Source organism: Acanthochromis polyacanthus, chromosome 18, assembly GCF_021347895.1.
Source record: "Acanthochromis polyacanthus isolate Apoly-LR-REF ecotype Palm Island chromosome 18, KAUST_Apoly_ChrSc, whole genome shotgun sequence".
NCBI classification, from domain to species: Eukaryota; Metazoa; Chordata; class Actinopteri; family Pomacentridae; genus Acanthochromis; species Acanthochromis polyacanthus.
In genome coordinates, this window is record NC_067130.1 from 21383011 (window position 1) to 21408923 (window position 25913).

General features: G+C 40.2%; 1 protein-coding gene across 4 annotated transcripts in view; it reads right to left on the minus strand.

Moving 5' to 3' along the window:
• The window catches only part of rasgrf2a (Ras protein-specific guanine nucleotide-releasing factor 2a), a 56315-nt gene that overhangs the window by 15846 nt on the left and 14556 nt on the right, over positions 1–25913 (minus strand). The window contains exons 2-16 of one of the 4 annotated variants that reach the window (XM_051938755.1): positions 16605–16711; positions 15573–15720; positions 15243–15332; positions 14903–15156; positions 12498–12577; positions 11727–11920; positions 11149–11258; positions 9507–9625; positions 9254–9417; positions 6943–7006; positions 6705–6841; positions 6532–6614; positions 5327–5575; positions 5084–5176; positions 3395–3903 (exon numbers count right to left, since the gene is read on the minus strand). In XM_051938755.1, the coding sequence (XP_051794715.1) occupies positions 3395–3903; positions 5084–5176; positions 5327–5575; positions 6532–6614; positions 6705–6841; positions 6943–7006; positions 9254–9417; positions 9507–9625; positions 11149–11258; positions 11727–11920; positions 12498–12577; positions 14903–15156; positions 15243–15332; positions 15573–15720; positions 16605–16711 (2401 nt within the window). Of the gene's footprint in view, positions 1–3394; positions 3904–5083; positions 5177–5326; positions 5576–6531; positions 6615–6704; positions 6842–6942; positions 7010–9253; positions 9418–9506; positions 9626–11148; positions 11259–11726; positions 11921–12497; positions 12578–14902; positions 15157–15242; positions 15333–15572; positions 15721–16604; positions 16712–25913 lie in introns of all 4 variants that reach the window. The other 3 variants (XM_022199796.2, XM_051938756.1, XM_022199797.2) reach the window with 3 other exon arrangements.

Sequence of the window (25913 nt, forward strand, 5' to 3'; positions counted from 1 at the left end):
TGAGAGCTTTAGAGAAAACACACAAAAGGGTGGAAAGTATCATTAGAAACATCCAATTTAACCCTGAATTAACTGTTAGTTGTTTCTTTAGGGTCACAGTGTTACAGTGAGCATACGTTTGTGAGACCCTTGACTGACAGCTGAGAAGCAGATTTATGGAAGAGACAGAAAATGCATCAGTTTAACACAGTTTATAATCCGTTGACCACTGCTCCTCAGAGAGTTCACTGTAACTCAAAAAATATTTCTTTTTGTGTGAAACATAAAATTGGTGGAAACAACCCTTTTGCCTGTTGTTGACTATGGAGATGTGCTGTATATGATGCCTTCTGCTAACTGTCTTGGCACGCTGGATAGTGTGTATTACGGGACACTGAGATTCATTATCAAATGTGCCCCCCTTAGTCACCACTGTGTGCTCTATTCTAAAGTTAACTGGACATTTTTAAGTGCCAGACGTCTCAGTCATTGGTATGAGTTTATTTACAAAACCATTCTGGGTATTGTTCCTTCCTACTTCTCTTGTCTTTTAACAAGGAAACATGGAAGTCACAATCTCCGATCTCTGGATATAACCAGGCGTAAACTAACCGTGACGTCACCCGTTGGTTTCAACGGCGAGAAAATGAAGCCCGGATTTTGCTACTTCCTGGTCGCCGTTTTGGATTTTTTGGAGCCAGTGACGTAAAAAGCGTCATCAAACAGACTGGACCGGAGAGCAACTAGGGGCAGGATTGGCTGAGAACTCTCTTATCCCGCCCACGTTTTGCCGCAGAGGCTTCTGTTGCTGTCTATCAAGTATAGCCACGCCCCCTGGCTCCGCCAACTTTAACGATTTATTTAAAATTCAGTGTTGATTTATTTTAAGATCGGCCACCTGATCTCTCATTTTGACCATGAAAACTAACGGGGAAAAAATCCTGAGCTGTAGAACATCAGTCTATCAAATTTTATTTTTTCCAAAAATGAATTGGGGTCTATGGAGAAAAAGCTTTTTGGAGCCAGCCCTAGCGGACGGTGTGATATTGCAAGTTTTTGACACTTCCAGGTTTGCTTCAATTCTGGAGCCAGATGCTACGTCCACTATTTATACAGTCTATGGATATAACTTGTCGTCCCCAAAGTACGATCTGAACTGGGCAAGAAAGCATTTAGGTTTTCTGCATCAATGCTTGGATTAAATTAGAAACTCAACTTCAACTTCAAGCCCTTGTTACATTGAATGGGTTTAAAGTTCCAGTGAAATCATTACAGTCTACCTGGTCTGTGTGCAAGTGTTATATGTGGGCAAGTTTTAATGTTAATTTTATCTGCTGCTTACTGTTTTTAATGTGACTGTGCTGCTGCCCTCTTGGCGAGGTCTCCCTTGTAAAGGAGATCTCTGATCTTAATGGGACTAACCTGGTTAAATAAATGCTAAATAAATAAAAAGTTGGGAGGAGCATTTGAACTTAGACTTCACACCCACATAATATAACTCCTGTTTAACCATTACAATAACAACATATTAGTAAATGAACACACTTTCTCTACTGTGCACAAAGATTAAACATCTAGAAACAACAGTAACAAAAAGAAAGATCATTTCCCAAAGACATTTAAATTTATCTTTCCTTGGTAAAAGAAAAAGAAAAACTATGCACTGGAAAAGACAAAAACAAACAAAAATACTAGTTTTACTGAAAATCTGTCACATTTTCACATAAACTTGTAAATAATCAGAGAGTTTGAGGATCTATAAGCATTTTAAAGCATTCAATATAGTCAGACAGCTGTTTAGCTCATTCACTCATTTATTTTTTGAATTATCAAACTGTCATGTCCAAATACACAAGTGCAAGTGCAATGCATTTGTTTAAATATTGCTAAATTTGTGTTATTAGTATCCTTGTGTTCTCCAGTTTTTCTTATTTATGTTGTATATATAGTGTATATATCTTTGCCTTTAATTTATAGATGTGTTCTCTTGATTTTTCTTACTGTCATTTTGCTGCGGTCACATTGCAAAGTTCCTCTTGTAGGAATGATAAAGGATATTTTGCATTTTATTCTATTCTATTCCATTCTATTCTATGGAATTCTGTTGTAAACAAAAAGTGTTGAACACATCAGAATATGTTTTATATTTGAGATTCTTTTAAGTAGCCCTATTTGACAACTGCTAGAATCCATATTATGACATGAACCACTCAACTCAGTAAAGAGAAACGACAGTCCATCATTACTTTAAGAACTGAAGTTCAGTCGATCTGGAAAATTCCAATAACTTTGAATGCATCCCCAAGTGCAGTCGCAAAAACCATCAAATGCTACGATGAAACTGGCTCACATGAGGGCCACCCCAGGAAAGGAAGACCAAGAAATCGCAAGTTAAGAGCACCTCAGATTAGAGCCCAGATAAATGCCACACACAGTTCTAGTAGCAGAACCATCGGAGCATGTATTTGGAGCATGCTAATGTAGGCTGGTGGATCCTACACTTTTTATGGGGTCGTTAATGTAGCAGCATCTTGTAGCTACTTCCAGTTCCTGCAGCAGCAAACATGAATAATAATAATGTTCTTTATAATAATGACAGGTGACAAATTAAAAAAGTGCTGAAGCTGTTTAGGCAGCACATGGCACCTTATGACACTGATTGGTTGGTTTTGCCTTTCATTCGTCGCTCATCAGCGTTTGGGCTGACCTAGGTATTAGGAGTGTCTGCTTTGTGCTGCATTTCTGTTACATCCACATTGTGCTTTTTTCCCAGGACGATGAATATAAATCTTATTTTCAATCATAAATATTTAATCTAAAAATTCAGTCTGGATTAAAATAATCTCTCTTCAAATGAGCATGCATACAGACGGTGTGTCGTTCACGTGTCTCTGTGAACTTGCAGGTCAAAAGCTGTTATATTTGGTGCTATTGGAGGGCTCTCCATTTCACCCATTCACTGTCATTTTCCTCTTCGACGGCACTTCTACTGCCATGTAAGAGGCTCTGCTCGACTCTTCATTTTCTTCCTCTCCAGTTTGTTGTCAGTGGTTTTCTGACCTAGTGCTCCGCCGCTGTTTTTATGGCGAACAAGCTGTCTGCTGGAGCCAGATGGTGATCTAAGAGCACGATTATTCCTCTGTTGGGTAATGGTGACCCATTTATGTCTGCCTGTTTAGGCTGGCAGGCCACAACTAAAGATGCGTCTCGGTCTAGTGTAATAGTAGTAATAAATAATTCGAATGAGGAGAAATTAAAGCCATTTCTGCAGCAGATGGTAGAAATGTTGGAGCTATTCCCTGTTTTTAACTTCATAACAGTAAATCGACTCTCAGGCGTGTGCCCACACATGTGCTGATGTTCATATGGGACTGACAGAGAGTGAATCATATGCTTTTGTGTTGCAGCCACTCACCCCTGCGGATGCTGCGCCTCAGCTTCCCACAGAAGGCGTCGATGCGAGGCAGCTCTCCGCTGACGTCCTCCCCTGCAGCTGGACTCAGCTCTGGAGAGCTGGGACCACGGCTCAGGTCCAGCGGGGCCTTGGTGGAGATGGGGGGCGGCGAGGAGACCCCAGAGGCTTGGGGGAGGGTGGGAGAGCGTGTGGCAGTGGGCGGAGGTGAGGAGAAGCCCGAGGGGGGTCTGGTTAAGCCGGGAGGAGGAGAGGAGATGGAGGGGCTGTGGCTGGAGGTGGGGGAGTTGGCTGCTGAGGAGGAGGGGGTGGTGGAGAGGTCCAAAGCTCCTGCTTTCATACCGATCGGCGAGCTGAGGGAGAGCTTGCGGCAGTGGACGGGGGAGGAGGTGCGAGGGGGGATGGAGAGTGGAGGTGGGGAAGAGAACTTGCGACACAGCCTTGGTGATTTGTTGTTCAACGGGTCGGTTCCCCACACGCCCTGGTTGGTGGCGAAGAAGAGTTCCAGAGACCTGAGAGGAAAGGGACGAGTTGATCTGTTGCTCTGAGGAGAATCGGGCCAGGCTCTGACGTCAAGAGATCCAGGTCGATTTAGCCCTATCTTATACCAACAGTCAGAGAAGAAATCTGGTCTGAGATCTTGGTGTGAATGGGGGTGAAATGAGAGTGGTAATGTATCAATCTAATGATCAACAATAGAATGACATCCATTAAAATCCAAATATCTATTGTCATCGCACTTTGTCATTTTAAGTTAGCTATCCCGCAGCACTACACTCAGACCATGTGAGTTTGTTTACATTTGCTTTGTTCTGAACTTTCTTATTTTGATATGGATCAATATTGTGTTTCTTCGTCAAGTTCACCGTCAGAGAGACAAATATGGACAGCCAACCTCTGATTCCACAAGACTGTACTGCAGTTACACTTACAAGTACAGGTTAAGTGGTTACTTTGTTAGTTGTTAGTAAGTTGGCTCTAACTGACAAAAATAATTTGTTAAAATATATTGTTTAATAACTAAACATGTCTGAAATTTACTAAAAAAAATCCTGCTGTAAAGAGAAAGTTTTCAGTTTTGTTTCAGACATGCTTATCAGTAATAACAGCAAAATTACAGCTAGTACATTGCATTCATAAGAATTAGTCATGCTACACTGTTAAAACCTGCTTTGTTCTTTTTAGCTTCGTGTGTTGACTTTATCCTTTTAGTTGTGTTAAATCAGGGGATCTACAGGTTCTTTTTTGACCAGCTGCTGCTGTGAGATTAGTGTTGGGTCTTTTAGGATCCTAATCCAAGTGCAGCGCTCTGATATCAAACATATTTATCAGTTACGATTTGGATTATCACGCTACTGCCTGGAGTATCGGACACTGTTTTCAGTCCTTGAGGGTGATGTCAGCTACAGATATTAAAATTGATATATTTCACATCCAGTTCTCGCTAAAGAATACACCAACCACACTGACCGCATCTTCCACACATTTTCTCATTCAGACTTCTTTAGCCTTCTAACCCTAACCCTGCAGTGTGTGATGAACTGCTTCTTTCAGATACTGTTGTGTTTGCATATCTGATATTATAGAGAATATCTGTCAAGTTTCTTGTTATGATGCAACTTGATTTCAAAATCTGTCTCCTGTAGTCTGAGCCAGGCTTTAGTGGAATATATCAGCAGTGATGGTATTTACTTGGACTGGTCCAGTGCAAGCTGTGTGATCTTCAGACTGTAGTCAGGACAGAGGGACATGATGGACAGACGGTCACATGAATGCTGCTCGATCCTGGATGAGGGTGCGTGGGAGGATGAGAGGAGCACGTAGAAACAGAAAGGTAGACAAATGAAGTGAAGGCAGCCATGTGAGGGGACACACAGCGGGGATGGATGATTAGTAAGATGTCTGCAGCCACTGTTGTTACAAACGCACACGTACCTGACCGGTATGGAGGTGAACGGCTTCTTGTAGATGTCAGCCAGCTTGTCAATGACCACGGCTGCTGTGGTGAAGATCCTGTAGGTGTGGAGGAAGGTGTTGAGGAAATCTATGGAGAGGAAACGCAGGTCGGTCAGACGCTCCAGCAGGCGCTCCACACTGGCGTATCGGATCTGAGGGACCTTGCAGGAATTGAGCGTCTTGCTAAAGCAAATGTCGACGTCGTCCTTATGCAGCCTGGCATCAGACCTTTATGAGACAAACACAGTGTTCAGTTAAAACGGATTAGTACAAATCAATACAGATTTTATGTTACTATAAGCTGCTTAACCTCTTGATGATTGAATTTATTTACAAATAAATTTCAAAAAATACTTTGCGAGTTTTTGCTTTCCAGGTGGTGCTAAAATAAGTGGAGATTGTTAATTTGTCTACTACACATAGAACAGATATATAATAATAATAATAATAGATATATAATAATTAGGTCCCACTTCCACCGATCCTACAAGAAACCAGTACTTGGAAAAGGTTCTGAGGTACGTACTGAATATGCACAAGCTGGCATTGGGGGAATGGATGTGCTATTTCAGCTGAAGTCTGAATGAAAGTGTATGTTAAGAATTTGCGACAAATTATCATCACATATGGACAGAATTTGCAACATTTAATAAAAGGAATTGGTCAGCTACACATTTAGACAATTTGGACTGATGACCATTATTTCTTTAGGGTACTAGTGTTTCATTTGACTTGGAGGGTAAATTTGGCTACTTGGCTGCTACTAGACAGCTGCACCAGAGGAAATATTCCCAGGTAGAACAGCTGTAAACTTAGTATGAGATTTACTATCAGTACAATTTTGTCATTTTGGATACTTTGGATAAACAGATTTTATACAATCAATTTTGAGGTATTTACTGCTGCTTATTGTAGTGTGCATGTCCATTTCTGATGATGGGATTTACATGTAAGGGGTTAGATGTGCACAGTCTGAAGGATTATATCTGTCTGGCATGTTCGTTTTTACTCAGTTGTATCTGACGAAGGTTTAAGGACTGAAACATTGTATTCCTGGACTAACCTATTACCATAACAATTAAAAAATATGTATTTTAAAAGTATAATTATCTTCTTTCTTAACAGAATGTTGTGATTGTGTAGCTATATGCGTCAACAGTTAATCCCAAATTCTCTTTTCATACTTGATCATGTGCGGGACAGAAACTTTGGAGTTCTCCTCAAACACGCTGGTCATCAGGCCATTACACCGAATGTTATCGATGCACTGAAACAGAAAGCAGACAAACAGAAAAACATGACACCTGGTTTCAGGAGGTTTTATTTAAAATTTGTCATTGGATCTTTGACCTCCTACCTGGCTGATGTCGCTGGTCCAGGCAGCTTTCTCCTGACGAGACGGAGCCAAGAGGACGACGGAGAAGCTCTGACCATCAGGAGGCTCCACCACAATTTTAAACTCCAGATGGTTGAAGCCTTGACCTGCTGCATTGTCTGTGGGGGGAAAAAATAAAAAATCATGGATGGATGGATGGCCACATCTTAGGAAATTTAAGGGTGGTACAAATAAATAAAGACTGTAGGAAGATACTCACAGTCTTCATCATTGGCATCTAGTTCCTCAATCAGAGTGCACTCTATTAGAGACAGTGTTCCTCCCTGCTGTTACAGGGGGAAAATGACACATTTTTGTCATTTGTCTGTCAGTAAAGGGGTAGGGAAAAGCAAAGAACAAAACTAACATCCTTGACTTAACCAAACTTAGATTAAACAACACTTTCCTAAAGAAAACGTTCTTTCAAGCAACATGTAAAAACCTTTAGTTAAGTTTTTGAGATGTATTTTAGACAAGTCCTGTTTTTCTTACAAAGCCAGAAAAAGATTAATTCCTGCCACTTTTTAACTGCTTAGCGTTTACTGCAACTTGTTATACATGAATGCAACAGCACGTCTTCATCTGTCTGTTTAACACCATTAGCCACCAATTTTACTTTAAGATACTTTTAATCTGATCTTGGTCAATGGTCATACGCCTCCCCACTATTTAGCGTTTGCAAAATAGAAGATACATTTGTGACCCTGGATGAGTGTTAGATATTTGTAATAATCTGTCACACAAACAAATGCCAGAGCTTCTGCACCACATTAGAAGGCATGGACATCACAACATTGCTGTTTTGAATGTTACACTTCATGACGACATTGCTCAAACAAGGTGAGGATAGCAGATGTAACTATGTACTCTAAACTAATGTTCTGTTACACTTAGTGGCAGACTTCTTTTTCCCGTCCCCTTCCCTCTCTCTCCTCAGGTGGGTGGGTGTACGGTGTGTGGTGTGGGGACGGGTGCTGTCAATGAAAATCAGAAGAATTGGTGGGCGAGTAGGTGGTAGCGATAATCAATTTGCACTCCCTTACCGTCACTTCCCGGCATTACTCATGGCCAGATCATTGATCTATCTAGTCGGCACAAACCATAGTTCTCTCCAACTGCCTTGTTACTCTTGCAACTCATTGTTTTCTCCCTTGTTCTCACTCTGGATTTCTGCTCGACCGTCTACCCGGAGTCTCGTTCCACACCATGGTCTGCCTGAATCCCTCCGGCTTCTGTCAGCCCTCCACCTTCACTCCACCAAGACGGTCCCAGTCCAAGCGGCTCCTTCCGTTCCTGCAGCACCTGTCCGAATTTGTATCCCTTCCAAGCCACACACCAGTGCACCAACCACCCAGCTTCTACAGTTCCCCGCTATCCAAGTCTGCATACAGCTAAGTTCCCTGCTTGCCTTGAAGAGCCGTTCAGTTAGTTTTTGTGCTTTTCTGCTCTGTTACTCTGAGTTGTTGCTCTGCTACTAGCTTCAGCCAGTCCTGGTTAGTGTGTGTTTCCTGTTTCAGAGTTACTGGTGAACTTTTGCCTAGCACCAAATTCTTCAGTGTCCTGCCTTAGTTTATCTGGGTTATTCTTGTGGTTGCGGTGTTACTGTATTCTGGGGACAACTTGTTAAATTCTGTGTTTAGGAAACCAAGATTGGTAAATGTTTCCCATCGCTTGTCCTGCCCCCGAGTCTCTGAGCCCCGGTATCCGTAACATGTTCAAAAAAAATGAACCAATGTTACCAACGCAAAGCAGCCACTGACGAATGTTACTATACTGTAATGTAACACAACATTATCAAAGTTCAGACACTCAACATGACACCTGTCCTGCTTTCTGCTCTCCACTGGATGTCCTCACAACACTAAACAAATTGTCACTGATGGTCATTATTTCTCTTAATCCTCATCTGTTCCTGGACTCTGCAACAGCCTGCAGGCTTATATTTATAAAGCTGTGCATATCCGTATCAATTCTCAACTTCATTTTTAAAACCCAGCTTCGGTTTCATTTTCCAACACATCCGCTGGGGGACCAGTGTGCAGGCTGCTCTTTAACAGTTCATCACATTTTGCAACATATTTCTAATTTAGGAAGAGCAAATTAAGTTTCAAATATGATTACACTAGGTGCGTTTGGGGCTCACACAGTTGAAGACGAGCAACTCCATGTCTGAGACATCTAAGAAGTGCTATGCTCACCATCATTCCCACCACAGAAAATCATATTCCACCACATAAAAAAATCCCTTTAACTAGCAACTAACGTAAATGTCCAATCTTCTTCTCATACGAGCATGGACGATGGTCTAAGTCTGTACAGCCTCTGTATTATACTACGTGGTTGGTGAAATTTAAGGTTGAGAATTCAAACAGAACTACAAAATGGCTAATTGACTACATATTGGATGATATTGTGGGCAAGTGGATGATCCAAACAGTGAACAGATCTCCTTTCACAAAGAAGTTTCAAACCTCAATGGGACCATTAAGGTTGAGTTGATAATGAAATATTTGCGGACACATCAGGCGGACCTTGAGTAAGTGAAGCTTCCCTCCAGATGTTCGTGTACAGATGAGGAAGTGCTTGGTAAACAAGAAACACTGCCGCTCGCCTTCCTTCCTCAGGGACAGGGAGCCCAGGCGGACCTTACTGAGCATGCCCCGTTCACTGCTGGACGGCAGCTGGATGAGAGAGCCTGTTCACAGAGAGAGGCAGTCAGAAGTGAAATGATGGAGAACTAACACACAGCGTTGGTAGTTCATAAACACAGAGATAGAAGCTCACCTTGTCTGACAAAGGTCTGACTTGTGTCTAAAAGGATGTCACAGCCCTCCACGATCATCCGCTCAATGGCCAGGTTCTTCCTAATGTTCTCTGTGTCACTCACTTCATCGTGCATCATCCTGACAACACGGCCAAACATCAGGGAGTGAGCTCACACTCAAGCATCTCTAGTCATGATCAAGTTCTTGACATCACCTGGTTTTGTATTTGCACAGGTAAACATTACATGTAGATTTCAGAAGTTTGGACGAACTTTGACTGAATGATTTGGGGAAAATATCTAACTACGATATTTCTGACAGATACTGCAATTTGATTTAAGATATAACTGTTTAGTGCCCTCCCTCAGCTCAATATTTAGCGAGTAATACATCTAAAATGGGATGAAACAGTAGCAGGAGATATCATCAAAAGCCTGAATGTCAAACAGGACAAGTGCTTTATAAAAACACTGAAACAACAGTTCAACATTTTGGTCTTAGGTGATGCTACAGTTATTTCAATGCATTTCCAGGACTTTCAGCTAATTTCATGACCAAACATTCTGTGGTTTCTGTGTATATGTGAAAAAAATATCCAAAACAAATTCCATTTCTGTTGAGTCAGGATTCCACACAATGTTGCATCATCAACATCAGGACCTTTGATGCCTGTGTCTTTGTGACCACTAGCAGGTATGCAATTTCATTTGAACTTACAGAAAAAGCACCACAGCAAAGTTTGAGAGGATTTCCATTAACAGGTCCACCCTTCATGTGAAGGATTAGGACCGGTAACAAGACGTTCGTTTGCGGCTACCATCCAGAGACTAAACAACATTTTTAAGAGAAGAAGAAGTCACATTGTGCAAGAATGCAAAGTAAGCGTCAGGAGCACCTCGAGTATGCTCTTCAACACTCACACTATTTTGCATTTGTCGCCCAGGTACTGAATGTCAAGGCTACTGTAACGTCTTGACATGTCTAAAGGAAAACATTCAGTTGTGGTGCCATGATGTGGGGGCTTCAATATGACAACATACCCACTCACAGTGCAATAAAGGCAAGCACATTTCTTGGCCACACCAACAAAAGTGCAGTTCTCCACTAGCACTACTTGACCGATTGGCTTCTTGTGATTTCTTCCTCTTCTACAAAATGAAATTGAAGTTGAAAGGACACAATTGTGGGACAGTTTAGACATTGACCACTCATCACAGATGGTGGTTGACATATTTTTGTATATAATAGGATTTTGAGGGATCATTCCGCACATTGCAGGACCACTTGGAACAGTGTAGGGAGACTTGACTCTAACAGTGACAGTGGCCAAATTTAAACCAGGCACAATTTTGCGTTGGAGAAATTAGTAGTAGACCAATTACAATGGTTTGAGATCATTAGCCATATTACTTTAACTGTACCAGGAATATCATTCAAAACTGCCAGTTTGTGTTTGGAAGCATTACAGCCCTCTGCACAAATAGACTTCAGGCATATGGGTTCTGTAAAGCGTTTTGAGACAATCTGACCTGTAATTGGCGCTATATAAATAAAATTGAAATTGAATTGAATTAATAACTGCTAGACTCACATAGACAAGGCCGTGAATAACACCATCATTACTGCTTGGTATGTATCATAAAAATGGTGGGCTCACTCACTTTGACAGCTCCTCCAGTTTGGATTTGGCAAACTCCAGGCTCTTGCGCTCCACATGTTCATGAGGTGTGTGCGCCAGCAGCTCGTGGAGAGTTATGATGTATCGTGGGATCTAAAATATCAACGTAACATATAAATGGACATGCACAATAGATTTAAGCTTAGAGAGACATTTGTGTCTGAATATATGGTATATAAAACAAAAAAATAGGATGACCATCATTAGGTTAACCAAACAAATGTTGCTAACAGTATATTTAACAGTAGTTATTCTAAAAGTAGTAAGACCTGGGACTGAAGGATTTGTTTAAATAATAATTTTGACAGTCTGATAAAATAACAACCAATGAATTCAATCATTGAGACATACCTGCACATAGGTATTTTCTAAAACAAAATTTTTGCTCTTCCAATCTAAAAAAAAACTTCTGTCAATGCACAAGCAGGCAGATTTTTGAGTTACTGCATTTGTCATTAGTATAGTTATGCCTCAGTGTGCCTGTGTGTACCATTTACTGAAGAATAGTAAATACATCTCTCCATGAAGAGTAGTTACTGTCTAAGCATCGGTGTGTAGTACCTGGAACATGGGATAAGTGAGGAATGTCTCCAACATGCGGCCTTCACAAGCAGCGTTGGACTCGTACTGTTTGAGTAGTTTGTCGAAGTCTCTGTTCTGCTTACAGTTTGCCAGCACCTGCAGACTGTACTGGTGGTTTCGCACAAACTCCTGGTAGATGTTCAACATGGGCAGCAGGATGTCAAACAGGTCCGCTGGGTGGGAATAAGAAAACACAACTTATCAGCACTCAGCTTGAGATCAAAGGCATCATAGTAAAGCAGCCAACAGCAAAGTGATGGGTGCTGAATGCGTTTTTAGATGGATTTCCTTCCTTTAAGGCAGTCAGAGATTTATCTTAGATAAGGTTTAATTGTTCGTTAATGTAAGGCGCATGGAGGTTGTAAGTAATGGGCGAAAACATGCATTAAATGCTCTGTATGATTTCAAACTACTGTAGAACTGTGTGACTGTGAGCTCATATAACCCAATGTACCCAGTAAATTTATATGATTCCCTTTGGCCATGAAAATATAACAAGCTGATCCTGCAAGCAGGCAGTTGAAGCTGGTTGTGCAGAAGCTGATAACACCAATGTAACTTGTTCCTGTGCCTGCTTAAAAATCAAACTGTTTCCACCTATTGCCAGTCACTCGTTCAGACTCTGCTGTGTTCAAGTGATTCCTTGCACAAGTAAAACTTTGCTTTGACTTGAGAGGCAACTCTGAGTATTAATTTGGAGAAGTCAAGACTCCACTGAAGACTGTATTAACAGAATTTTACAATACTCACCCAGAACCAGAGTGGGCCAGTTAGCGATCCGAGCCTTTAGACCTTGGTGGAAGATCTCATGCAGAAACATGATGGTCTCACTGAAGAGAGAAAAAGGTTGTCAGTTTACTCTGAATGAGGTTAGTAGTCTAGCTCTGAGGACTGTAATTTTTTATTTGAAATTTGAACACCATGCGAGACATTGTTGACTTTATTCTTGGCCAAGGAATAATTCAAATTTTGTTTCTAAGAAATTTAACTGATTACTTTGGCAGAGAGGTCTAAATAAGACAATGTCTATGAGCTGTTACCACAGAGAAGAAGCCAGCCAGAGATGTGGTTGGGAACAAAAATGCTCTGCAGTTGCTGTTATAAAAGCAAACACACAAAAATGTTCACCACAGTTATTAAAACTGAGGCAGAATCGAGCTGATCCCTGCTGTAGATTACAATATCCTTTTTTGACAATAAAGACTAAAATTTTGTTATGCATGACAACAAAATATTTAAGAAGTACTGAGTTGACGTTTTTGTATTTTCACCACGGACACAGTCCAGTGGTCTGTGTCCAGGCTTGTCTGGAAGAGGTGTACTCAGGTATGGTATGCATCAGCTGAGAAGTTAGCTGTATCAAAATCACAAAGCATACCATTGATAAGGACATGATGTCTGTGTCAATTGACCACAAAAGAATCACTCTAGTCTCACAATGAAACTGAATGTCAGCCATAAATTAAGTTAGACAACAGATCAAAAATCACTTAGATTGAAGTCGTAACATTTTTGTCCTCCTCATCTGAACATGTAAAACAAATATGAAGTAATACTTTATTGTAAAGTTAGCCATAGGAATTGCTTTAACTCCATTTGGCACATGATGACGACACAAGTGTACGTTCCAGGTGTGAACTAACCATGACGTCACCCGTTGGTTTCAACGCCGAGAAAATGAAGCCCAGATTTTGCTACTTCCTGGTCACCATTTTGGATTTTTTGGAGCAAGTGACGTAAAAAGCGTCATCAAACAGGCTGGACCGGAGAGCAACTCAGGGCAGGACCAGTCAATGGGACTGTCAATCAAGTATTGCCAATATAGCTCCACCAACTTTAACGATTTATTTAAAATTCAGTATTGATTTATTTTAAGATCGGCCACCTGATCTCTCATTTTGATCATGAAAACTAACGGGAAAACATCCTGAGCTGTAGAAAGTCAGTCTATCAAATTTTATTTTTTCCAAAAATGAATTGGGGTCTATGGAGCACAAGCTTTTTGGAGCCAACCCTAGCGGACGGCGTGATATTGCGAGTTTTTGACACTTCCGAGTGGGTTTCATTTTTGGAGCCAGATGCTACGTCCATCTTTATATACAGTCTATGGTACGTTCTGAGCATTAGTAGGAACCTTGACCAGCAGGGGGAGTTGGGAGCACAGGTCAACTAGTTACATGTTAAACATGACTTTTAAGTGCCCTTAGTCTACAACCACAACAATCAGGGCAAACAAAACAAATGGAGAAAGGTCGACTCTACAACTTTGTCTGCTCACTTTTTTCCATACTAACCTTTAGGAGTCTCACCAGAAGCTCATAAAAAAGGCCACCAGCAGTGAGACACAAGCACCAATAAGATAGCACAATATATATGCAGAGACATGCCCAGTTATCTGGTTGTATATAAAGCTGGATGAAACCACCATGACATCACCAATAGACTTCCTCATTGTTGGTTTTGAAACTCAGTGTGACGTCTCCTGCCATCACCATCTTGACAGTGCCTGACTCCCCCCAACTCCTAGCTAATCCAAAACAAGGGTGGAGCATTAGTGCCACTGGCTTATGACATGAACTGTTTTGTGACTGCACCTACCTGTCACTCAAAGCAGTCAGGTCCTTAAATCTGCAGAACTCTATTTGGACTCTCAGCATTTGATGAACTGAAAACCCAGTGGATTACTTTTACTTTTGATGGTAATGTCCCCACAACAATAAGAAAATCCTTAGTGATAGTGGCTAATGTGGCTAATGTTACTGTTGACTTTGATAGTGTGCAACCAGGTCAGAGCTCTGTGAAAAGCTGAAAGACATTCAGAGATGGTGAAACTTTAATTTGAAGCCAATAAACAAGGACTCGGTGGGTTATTGTGTTTTCATGTTGCTTGCTGTGTTTCAGTGAAACCCAAGCGCAGGCGGTGTTTACATCTGTTTGTTTCTCTGTATTCTGTATTTTAATACAGCCAGATTCCTAATAAAGCCGTTTTCCTATGCTTCCCTGTTTCTGTTGTCAGACGAGAAAGAGATTTGAGCAACTGCAGTGTGTGGCACATCATAATGACTGAAGGAGTTTAAAATAGTTTGAACCTGTGACAGCCCTTGTGATTGTAAACAGGAAGCAAAAATATTAGTGTGAAAAGCTGATACTGGCACCTGTTGAGGAAGATGCTACTGACGTCATCATGGCTGATTGGAGGCTTCTTGGAGCTGGCTGCCATGCGGAGCGGCCGGAGGAAACAGTTGACCAGGATAGAGAGCTGGTGGACGTACTCTGTCTCAGCCTCCACCATGTTGAACACAATCTGGTTCCTCTTCCTCATGCTCTCGGCGTGAGGAGAGCAGATGTAGTCTTGGACAATGATCTTCCACTTCCTCCGGCAAAGCCAGCCACGCATGAAACTCTGCACCTGCATGGCCATAGCACATTAGGTGTCTCCCTTTATTCATTTTACTTAGCTTCTCTACACTTTGTAATGTGATTAAAACAGTTTACCTTTTTAATCTTTTTAATATCTGGATCTTCCTCCTCTTGGTTGTTCTGGTTAGGCCTCATCCTCTCCTTGGATTTATTCAGCACTACGATCTAAAACAACAGTCTGCATGTGAATATACTGGCACAGAGGATGAAATATTCATGGCACCACTTTAGAGGTTCAAAAAAAACAAATATCTCTTGCATGATAAGGAAGTAATGGGTCTCATCATGTCAGATGGATTTGCACGCTTTGATCTGCATATGCTCTGTGTGTGTGTGCCTGTGCACATGCGTGTGCGTGGATTTATGTATGCATGTGCACGCAGATGTGGATGCATTCATGCATACCTCAGCTTTAAGCCTCTCGATCTCTGTGTCCTGGTCCTCCAGCTGAGTGCGAAGCTGATTGGCTGCAATCTTCTCAGTCTCCATGATCTGGACCAGGTGGATATACTTCTGCATCAGGATCTCACGCTCGATGATGATGTCAGAGTAGCTAAAAGGAGCATGGGAAAAGGACAAGTGGATGATCATCTAACATGGGCAGGTATGTGACAATTACAAGCTGAAGCGACTTTGAAAAATCAGAAGCCATGTGCAAAGATGCAGGTGGCTTTCATTTTCCTGAGTTCCACATTAAAAATAGGAGAGACAGTCAGAGAGAGGCAGAGCAGCGAGAAATAGAGGTCGAGTGGCGAGATCAAGTCTGTGATGTAACCAGTGTAGCAATACAGCACCAGTGTGACCTAAATGTGAACCGCTGCGAGCGGAAAGCACACACACACACAAACACACACACGTTAAACAAATATGGAATAACACGTGGTAGCTGTGTCAAATGTGCATCAGCACAAAGAAACAGCAGGAAGAAGTTTGAATCTCTGGCAAGTTATTTAGCAGCCATCCTAACCTTCTGAACTCCAAGCAGTTTCTGGTCATTTCTATGCTCCTGTCACATGTTTACCCACTGTGGGCTCATTCTATATTGCAGTATAAAGCCTTGCAACTCAAAGGAATCAAAACAATCAAGACTAGAAGTACAGAGAACTCACAAATGTCCTCTGTACAGTATAAAATACATTTAAGGCCATAAATCAAAAAGTGCCCACAGGTGTTACCAATACTGAAAAATGGAGGCTCCACATACTAAAGATATTTAACATTTTCACAACTTTTAGAAACTTTTACTCTGTACAAAAATTCTAGAAAGATGTTTCACCATTATGAATGTATCTTATAAGAACTGTTAGAATGCCAAAATGTAGTGGAGGTAACAAGTAACATGTGGATGAAAATGTTTCCTAAATTGAGCAACATATTCATTCTCAAATAAATGCTGCAAATTAAACATTAACATTTGTAAATTGTTGATTTTCATACCTGGCCTGCTGGATGCACTCCACCCACTCGTTGCAGTCTGACTCTTCTTCTGTCCGCAGCTCCAAAGGTTTCTGTCCATCGTGGCCAAAAATGACCAAGAAGTAGTGCTGTGTGAGACACAACAGACACAACATTATCAAAAGGCTCTTTAAAAGACTTAACCCTAGCTGTTAGGTTTTTCAATGGCCTGCACATGGAAAAATGGCTGCTGTCTCTTGATTATGTTATTATTTTTATGAGATGGCGGTCATACTTTAACTTGTGTCTTAACCTGAAGTGATGTTTGAGCTGAAGTCACATAGAGCAGTGATCAGTCCAGTGCAACACACTGTATTTTTCATGATATACGCTACCATTCAAAAGTTTGGGGTCACCAAGGCAATTTCATGTTTTCCATGAAAACTCACACTTTAATTCATGCGCTAACATAATTGCACAAAGGTTTTCTAATCATTCAACATCATTAGCTAACATAATGTACCAGCTAGAATAGTCATTTACCACATTAACAATGTCAAGACTGTATGTCTGAGTCATTAAATGCTATCTTCAATGAAATAACTGCTTTGTTTTCCAAAATAAGGACAATTCTAAGTGACCCCAAACTTTTGAATGGCAGAGTAGGAAAGTATATTTTTGTTGACCAGTGACTTAAATAAACTTGAATAGGACATAGACTGTTTCACAACCCCTGGTACACTACAAAAATAGTATTTTCAGTCACTTTTCAAGTAAATTGCTGGATCTCAAATGTAAGAATATATTGTTTCCTATACTGCAGGATACCAACAGTGACTATCTTTTGGTTTTGGGTGAACATAAAATGCATTGTGTTAGTTGTAGCCCTACAGACCATCTCAGCGCTGTTCATATCTCCACCTCAGGCCTCCTTGTGTCAGAGTTCTTACTCTCAAACTCAGCCAGGAAGCACTAAAATAGCACAGAGACAAACAACAGTCCTGCTATCTTATAAGCAGCGGTAATTAGACTTTTATCCAAATGAGGTTCAGTTCATATATGTCTTTGTTAAGCTCAAAAGAGCAAGAAAATACTGCCACAGACTATTCAAGTATTAAAACTTCATTTAAGTACAACTTCATATATGATGTTTTATTTAACAGTCATACATTTTAAATACTCTGATTTAAATATGGTGTGTACAGCAATCTGAGAAGAACTATGTCTCAGCAGCTCGACTGATTTAACAAGAGGCGCTTAACCTGCATTAATAAATTATTTGGTCCATTTCAAGCAAAAACCTCAGTGAAACATTATTGCCTTGTAACTTTCCTACTCTATGGCTGACATGTTAGAAAAAAGTTTATTGTGAAAAGTTATGCACTCTATCGCACTACCCTAGCATGTACTGTTTATAAGCAGAACTATTTGCCCTAAACGGGAAAAGGTGCAAAAGGCTCAGAGTTTGTTTGGGATCCTGAATTGCGAGGCATGTGGAGGCTTAAGACATAAAATGGCTGTTATGTTCTGATACTATTATTATATTCTTGATCCCAACAACACCAGCTGTGACTGATGAACATTCCGTGTATTGTTTTAAAGAAAACAACAAATTATTTATGTCACTGCTGTAATATTTAGGTTCAACAGGGACTGCAGTCTTTTTAATCATACATACTGTACACGTATTTACTATATCCTGTTCAGGGTCAGGGGGACATTATAATCAGGATATACATACTTTATAAAGTACATGAATGCATGTGTAAATCCAATGAACATGCAAACTTTTGGCTTCCATGTGTTCATGCATGAATTCTTTCCTAATGCCTTGAAATTGCGGGAACAATATCACACTTTCAACACCGTGTCAGTTAGTGTTTTATTTACAAATTTAACCATGACAGAAACATGAAGGAGAATGAACCCTTCAAGCATTCAAACATTGACCCAGTAGCACCATAAATATTCTTTTATGTATTTCACTTCAATAATTTGATGACTTGCTAAATCAATACAGCTTAACATCCTAAACAAGCTTTGACAGACAGGCCTGTCAACGTTTGAGATTGTTTACATGTTAAAGTTGTGTACATGTGAAATTTCAAAGTATGTTACACAATGCAGGAGCAAAAGGGAAAGTATGTATTTGTCACCCTTGTATAATTTTCGACGGGTAAGTCCCAATAAGTCCGCAGCAGTCAATTTGTAGTACGATCGCAATCATGTGATCGTCAGCAGAAAGCTGACATAGTGCTCCCTTGTAGTCATAGTTACAGTGACACTGTGCTGCTATCTCGCAATGATACAGAAATCTTTAACAAATCCATGGATCCAGACTATAAGCTATATCTCTGCCAAAATCTAATCACTTGGTCATTGTTTTATTTCTGACCTTTCCTGAAAATTTCATCCAAATCTGTTAGTCCACTTTTGAGTAATGTTTCAAACAGACAGACAACAAACGCACGCCGATGGTAACTCCACCGCGTTCTTTGACGGAGTAATAAATAGGAGGCTGTTCTTACCAAATGCTCTCTTACTTAAGACATTTTTACATTTAAAATCAGAGAGTCTCAGATATTTTTTGAACTGCTGACTAATATTAAGTTATAAGTGGCAGGGCAGTGAATATTTTCAGATTTTCTACATTTTTTAACCTATTTAATTTTTCCATTTTTTTGTAGAATCTTAATCGAGTAAATAATCATCTGATGAATCAATAACCAAAAAAATTGTTAGTTGCAGTCCTATAATGAATTCTTATGAATGTTTATATTCATTACGCAACTCAGTAACAAAGAGATTTGTCTGTTTTAGTAGTCACTGCCTCCAATTATCCAAATAAATCCTAAGCTACACATTGCTGGCAGGACTTTGCTGCGTATTTCCATGATCTGACAGTGTAGTTTGCTGTGAGGCCGCTGCAGAGGGAAGCAGTTCTGTATAGTAATGATGTAACGATAAGCGGGTGAGAGACACTTGCTAGCGTGTGCCGCTACGGACCAGAGAGGCTTAAGGGCTTGTTTGTGTGTGTGTGTGTTGGGGGGAGGGAGGGTTTACATAACCAGCAAGGCTTGTACAGCTCCTTGCATTGCTAATGCCGCTTCCCCAACCACGAGCCTGCTTTAAGCTCAGGATAACAATGAGGGAGACGGACAGACAGAGAGACAGACAGAAACAGGGAGGTTTAAGCTGCCTCGCCCTGCACCCAGCATCACCAACGTCCAGTCACAAAAATCAGATCACCGTCTGCTCTGCACAGACAAAAATACAGTGGTGGAAAAACTTTTTGGACACCCTAAAAACTATTCACAATCTCAAATATTATCATGAAATATTTGTGGAAAAAATCTTGTTTGTGATTCAAAAGGTGTGGATGCATTAGACAGACAAGCAAATACCACAGATATTTTTTTGTTTATTGTTTCCAAGAAAAACTAACAAAATTAAACTCTTGACAGTTTCAGTATGTCAGTTCTCAACATATTCAGTACCAAGGTCAACAAATTACAGAGAATGTCTTCAAAACTGAACAAAACATAAATAGACCGTCAGATCATCAAATTAATATTCAGTAATTCTGCCATTAGCTCTAATTCTTGGCTGACATGTTCCCTACAAGCCTTTCACACTATTCTGGGGTAATCTTGTCCCATTCTTCTTGAATTACTGCTTTTATTTCCTCTGAATTCTTTGGTTTACGCTTTGAAACAGACCTTTTGATAATCTACCACAGATTTTCAGTGGGGCTCATGTCTGGGGATTGAGCTGGTCACTCTAAGAGCTGGATACTGTGCTTCTGCAGCCAAGTTCTACTGGATGTGTGGCAAGAAGCATTATCTTGTTGACACATCCACTATTGACCTGAACGGAACAGTGTCCGTGCAGAAGGGAGCATGTGGGTTTGGAGAATGGCAGAATGGCAGAGTTCAATGTGGCATCACAGACGGTGAGATGACCAACACCAGCAGCACTCGTGCATCCCCAAACCATCATACTGCTTCCATCATGCTTGACAGTAGGTACTTTACATGCTGGAGATCATGCTTCACCTGGCCTTCTGCGTACCCTCACAGTAGCAGGAGGAAGATAAAGCTGGAAATTGGACTCATCTGACCACAGAATCTTCTTCCAGTTCCTGGCTGTCCACTTCTTGTGTGCTTGGGCCCAACAACGCCGGGCTAACCTCTGTCTCTCACTGATCAGGGGCTTCTTGACAGCCTTATAGGACCTCAAGCCATGATCTAAAAGTCGGCCACGTACAGTGCAGGTGGAACACTGGACACCAGTTTGGTTTGACCACTGCTGCTGAAACTCCTGTGTTTTCCCTGCACATGTGGATCAGGTTGTGGTCATTTCTTGCTGAAGAAACCTTTGGATGCCCAGATCTTGGTTTGTCTTCCAAGCTCTTGGTTGGTCTGTATATCTTCCTCTATATCTTCCTGGCTATCTGGCGGCAGCTCTTTCAGGCGTGTTTCCTGTGTTAGGTTCCTTTTTTACCCATTTTTGTCTCTGAAGAACTTTCAAATGTGCCAGCTTTATATAGACACGAAGCACGGCAACAACACTGTCAATGTTTTTTAATAAAAAGCACAACCTGAATTAGTGGCTCACTGGTACCAAAATGACCCATTAGTCATAATTTCTTATGTATTTTTATGGAACCAACCAAATTTAAGTTTTTAATGGTTTTTTTAGGATTTGTTTAGTATTTTGGCTGTGACAGTGCTAAACAACATTGCACTTGAAGACCTAAGAGTGATTCTGACTCCAGTATTTCACAACTGCATGTAGTGTCCGAAAACTTTTTTTCCACCACTGTATGAGAACTACAGCTTGTAGACAATTTGTTGCTTCACTTACAACACAACAAGACCTGCTGTGTTCCACACGTCATCTCTGCAGCGAGCAGCAAACTGATACTGAACACTCTCACTCAGGTGTACAACTCTTCTAACTGTACAACAAATTTTACAACAAAGTTAACAAACTGAAGTTGATGAGATACATTTTCTTAAAAGAGTTTCATTAAGTATAAGAACTGCAAATGGCAAAAACTGTGCCAAAATGTCACAGCTTGTTCAATGGGCAGTTAACCTGTGGGACTGTTTCACACGTCCAGACATGAAACATTGCATGCGTGTAGATGTGGCCTATTCTGGCCATTAGTTGAAGTTTGGTGAAGGTCACTGTTGAGCAATTTTACAGAACCTGTGACAGATAACCTAAAAAATCTGCCTGAATCTGCCTCTGAAAATAGTTCCTAAAATGAACCATTCATTCCAGTTTAAGTAACTTTTACTAAAAGAAAGTCAGACAAAGTACACAACACAAATGAAGAAAGTAAAGTCCAAGGCTATACAACTTTTACAGGTGAGGCTGTGCTACATCCAACTATTCTGGCTGTTTCAACATGATTTTATGCAAGGTATCAAACAAATAGAACAAATATGTTCAATACTTTATACCTTTTCCTGAGACTGTGTGAAGAAATATGTTTTGTCGCCCAGTTTGATGACGAACATAGAAGTTGCTCCAATTTTGTGTGGCCACTACCACCAAAATATTTTTTATCATTTTCATTGTAAATACATTTTTTTTGATTGTTTAGCATTTAGTCAATTACCTGTATAGTCCATAAAATGTAAGAAAAATGGTAAAAAAAAAAAAAAGAAAAGAAAAGAAAATAAAAAAGAATGTCACCAAGATGATAAAAAGAGAAAAAAACATCAGAAAAACACTGAATTCTCATATCTGAGAAGCTAAAAGTTTACTGAGATTTATTTTAAGGATGTAGGCTGCTTTTTAAATCAAGAAAACATCTTTTTATCAATTTATCGTGCCCATTTGTTCAAAAAATTATATTCTCTTTACAATCATAAAGAGAAACAAAACATAAATTTGTCATATCTGAGAAGCTACAAGTGGCAAATCTTCCAACCTTCTGTGAATTTATTTTAGTCTTTCTGAAAATCATCATTCCCCCTCTTTCGCAACTTACCAGGAATACCAGGAATTCAAAGTACAGAAAAATGCCACATGCACTTTTAAAAAGAAGCTGCACTCAGAGACTTTATTATTTTCTTTAAAAATGACTCCACCTCAAAGAAATGAATTATGGAATATTTGGCTTGATTACGTTATTAGCTGACAACATATCAATTGACCGTTACAGAGTCCGGAACCAAAACATGAAATTATAGCAGCATGTTTCTCCTGCAACAATCATTCATACATTACATTTTAGGTAAGGCTGATATAAGATGTCCGATCAATATCAGTTTCATTTCAGATCTTTTCTTGACAGGTAGTGACCTTACTAATCTTTAAATAGTACTAAAATCGTTTGCTGGTGTGAAGGAATCTATAGAATTAGTTTTGAGGTATCTGACAGTATGAAATAAGCCTCTGTGGTTTTTATAAGAATATACAGATTCAAATTGTTCTTACTGTTACCATGAGTGTCACAAGGAGGACTTTTCATTCATTTGAACAACAAATAAAACTTTCTTCCGTAATATATGAAATATGTGCCCCTTCTGATATGGGTAAAGAAGCCCCCAATAGACATGAATGCTTTTCAAAACTCTAGTCCTGATTTGTGATAAATATTGTACACTAAACCAATCAGCCACAACATTATGACCATTAACAGGTGAAGTGAACAACATCGAGCATCTTGTTATAAAGCAGTGTTCTGCTGGGAAACTTTGAGTCCTGACATTCATGGGGATGTTTGACATGTACCACCCACCTAAACACTGCAGAATAGAATGCTAGAATGCAATCAAATGTGACAATAAAGCTAATCTAATACATAAGTACCAAGTTAGTTAAACTGCTGTGAATGCATTTTCATAATTGCATTATTCTTATGTAACTGGAGAGCAATGTAGGAGCTGCAGGATTTTAACTGCTAGTTGAAGCTTTCTTAAGACAATGGTACCACCACAGTTTAAGTCATGCACTGATGCATGAACACACACACTGGGCAGCTGCAGAATTTCACATATCTATGTGGCTTTGGGGTGTTTCCACACCTGAACTGTCTTTGCTGACTTACAGCTTGGAGAAGCAGAAATTAGGCCACTTTGGCTTTTTGTTCGGTGCACTTAAAGAAAGACAGACAGGTACACACATCCACTCACAGGACTGTAAAAGGTAAGCTACAAATAGCACAGGTACCAGCAGTGTGTGTTGGAGTCTGTGTGTGAGGTGCATTTATGTTGACTTGGTATTCAGACAGTGACTGCAGGCAAAAGGACCAGCAAGGATGCTATTCTTAGTCAAGCACAGCAGCATCCCACAGCAGCACCACATGTTAGATACAACCTCAAACTCAGACAGTACTACAGAAAAAAAATGAGAATCAAATGTGAACTTTGAATACCATTATAATGTGATTTAACATATTAGAGTCTCAATTTTATACGCAAAACACTGGACTCTCATTTTCATTTTCACATCTCTCAACTTCCTGTACGTGCCACAGCACATAAGCCACTTCAACTATCAACCCTTATCACCATGGAAACACTAAGTCAGGTGGTGCATGGGTGAGTAGCCTACAGTGGGCAGCAACATTAGCATAATGCTACAGTTTCAGATCTGTTTTTTTTGCAAAGTGCTTGAGGTACCCCAGAATAAGCTGAGAATTTGAAAAAAGTTTTCACTTCATCAGTATCTTCAAAACAAAAGATGACTCTTTGTGGCAACTCACAGCTCTTCAGAGCATTTTTGCCTCCTTCAGCTCATTGTTTTAGGTTTCACAACCCACAACTCTTATAATGCAGAAGACAACACAATAACAGTGATGCCAGGAGACACTGCAGTAAACAAAGAGTCGATTCAAATAATGCTGCTGTTTGTTGTTATTTGCTGCTTTGCAAATGGGATTAACCCTGAAATAGAGACAAGCATTTGCAGCAAAGCAAATCACAAACCTTTCCAAATGCTAGACTTCTCGGAACCTTTCAAACATGCACTCAGCCTAACTAGTTTGGACCTAGTAACATTTCCGCATCACTTTCAACATGACTGAAATCTAAACTGCACTCAGTCACATTAATAATCAGACATGTGCGACAAAAAATCACACTCACATTCAGAGCTATGGACAATTTACAATCGTCAGTTAACCTGAACATGTTTTTGGACTGTGGCAGGAAGTCGGAGAACCTGGAGATAACCCACACATGCACAGGGAGAACATGCCAACTCCATGCAGAAAGATCCCGGGAAGGTGAGAACCGGGGATCTTCTTACTGCAAGGCAAGAGTGATAACCACCAAGATACTGTGCAGTCCCCAAATGAAACAGTTGGGCACATTAATGTAGATGTATACTTCAGATATCTTCTGTTGTTGAGTGACTGATGAATGCTGCATGCATATCATGACTCTCTGCCTCACTTTGTGTCACCAAAGCCTGCCATGACACACATGCGCTCAATAACCACAGAGACAATTTCAGGGCACTTCCCATAGAAAGTTTAAGACCTTAGAATTTTATTGTGCACTGAGAAACCTAACAAATCCAATGATTTTCTTTGATCAGCACAAGGCGATAAACAAACAGGAAGCAGGAAACAGGAATTAAAGCTGTTAGAAGTCAAAAACTATACAGGGAACCGTTACTTGTGCTCATTTGAAGTTGAGCATTGCAGTCTTTCTTACTGTAAATGCCATTTTTTTAGATCAGAATCTGAAAAACTTTATTAATCCCTGAGGGGAAATTGCATATTGTAGACAAACTGGAGAAGATTTTTTCACAGACCATTCAGTGGTTAAGATAACCAGTAAAACATAGTGCAAACCTGGGCAGTTAATTCCTCTTGTGAGTTGTTGCTCTCTGAAACAAACAGCTGCGCATGATACAAGCAAACACACAGAAACACTCACACAACAATCCTTCAATTAGTTACCTCAGCTTTTAGCCTGGCTTATATGTTTCCACTTCATTAGGCTGCAATCACAACAGGGAATTTAATTCTCACTGACTGTTGTTCACATTTATTTGCCTGTTCACTTCCTCTTGTACTAATCCATTTAAGTCTCTGTGTTTATCGGGCAAACACTGGTCCAGCCTGTTCCTATCATTCCTATCATCAACACCTGAACTCAGAACATTCTTTATATTTCTCTCAGCTTAATGTGTAAATACTGTAGGATTTATATGACATTTCTGTGCATTAGTAAGCTAGCTTATTGCATTTTTAAAAGTGTCATGCACAGACAAGATGCTCACAAATTTCGAAGACATCAAAAGTATATTGGACAGGCAAAACAGTTCTTACATATAATATTACACTGGACACAAAGATTGTTCCTCCTCTCTCATGCTCTGCAA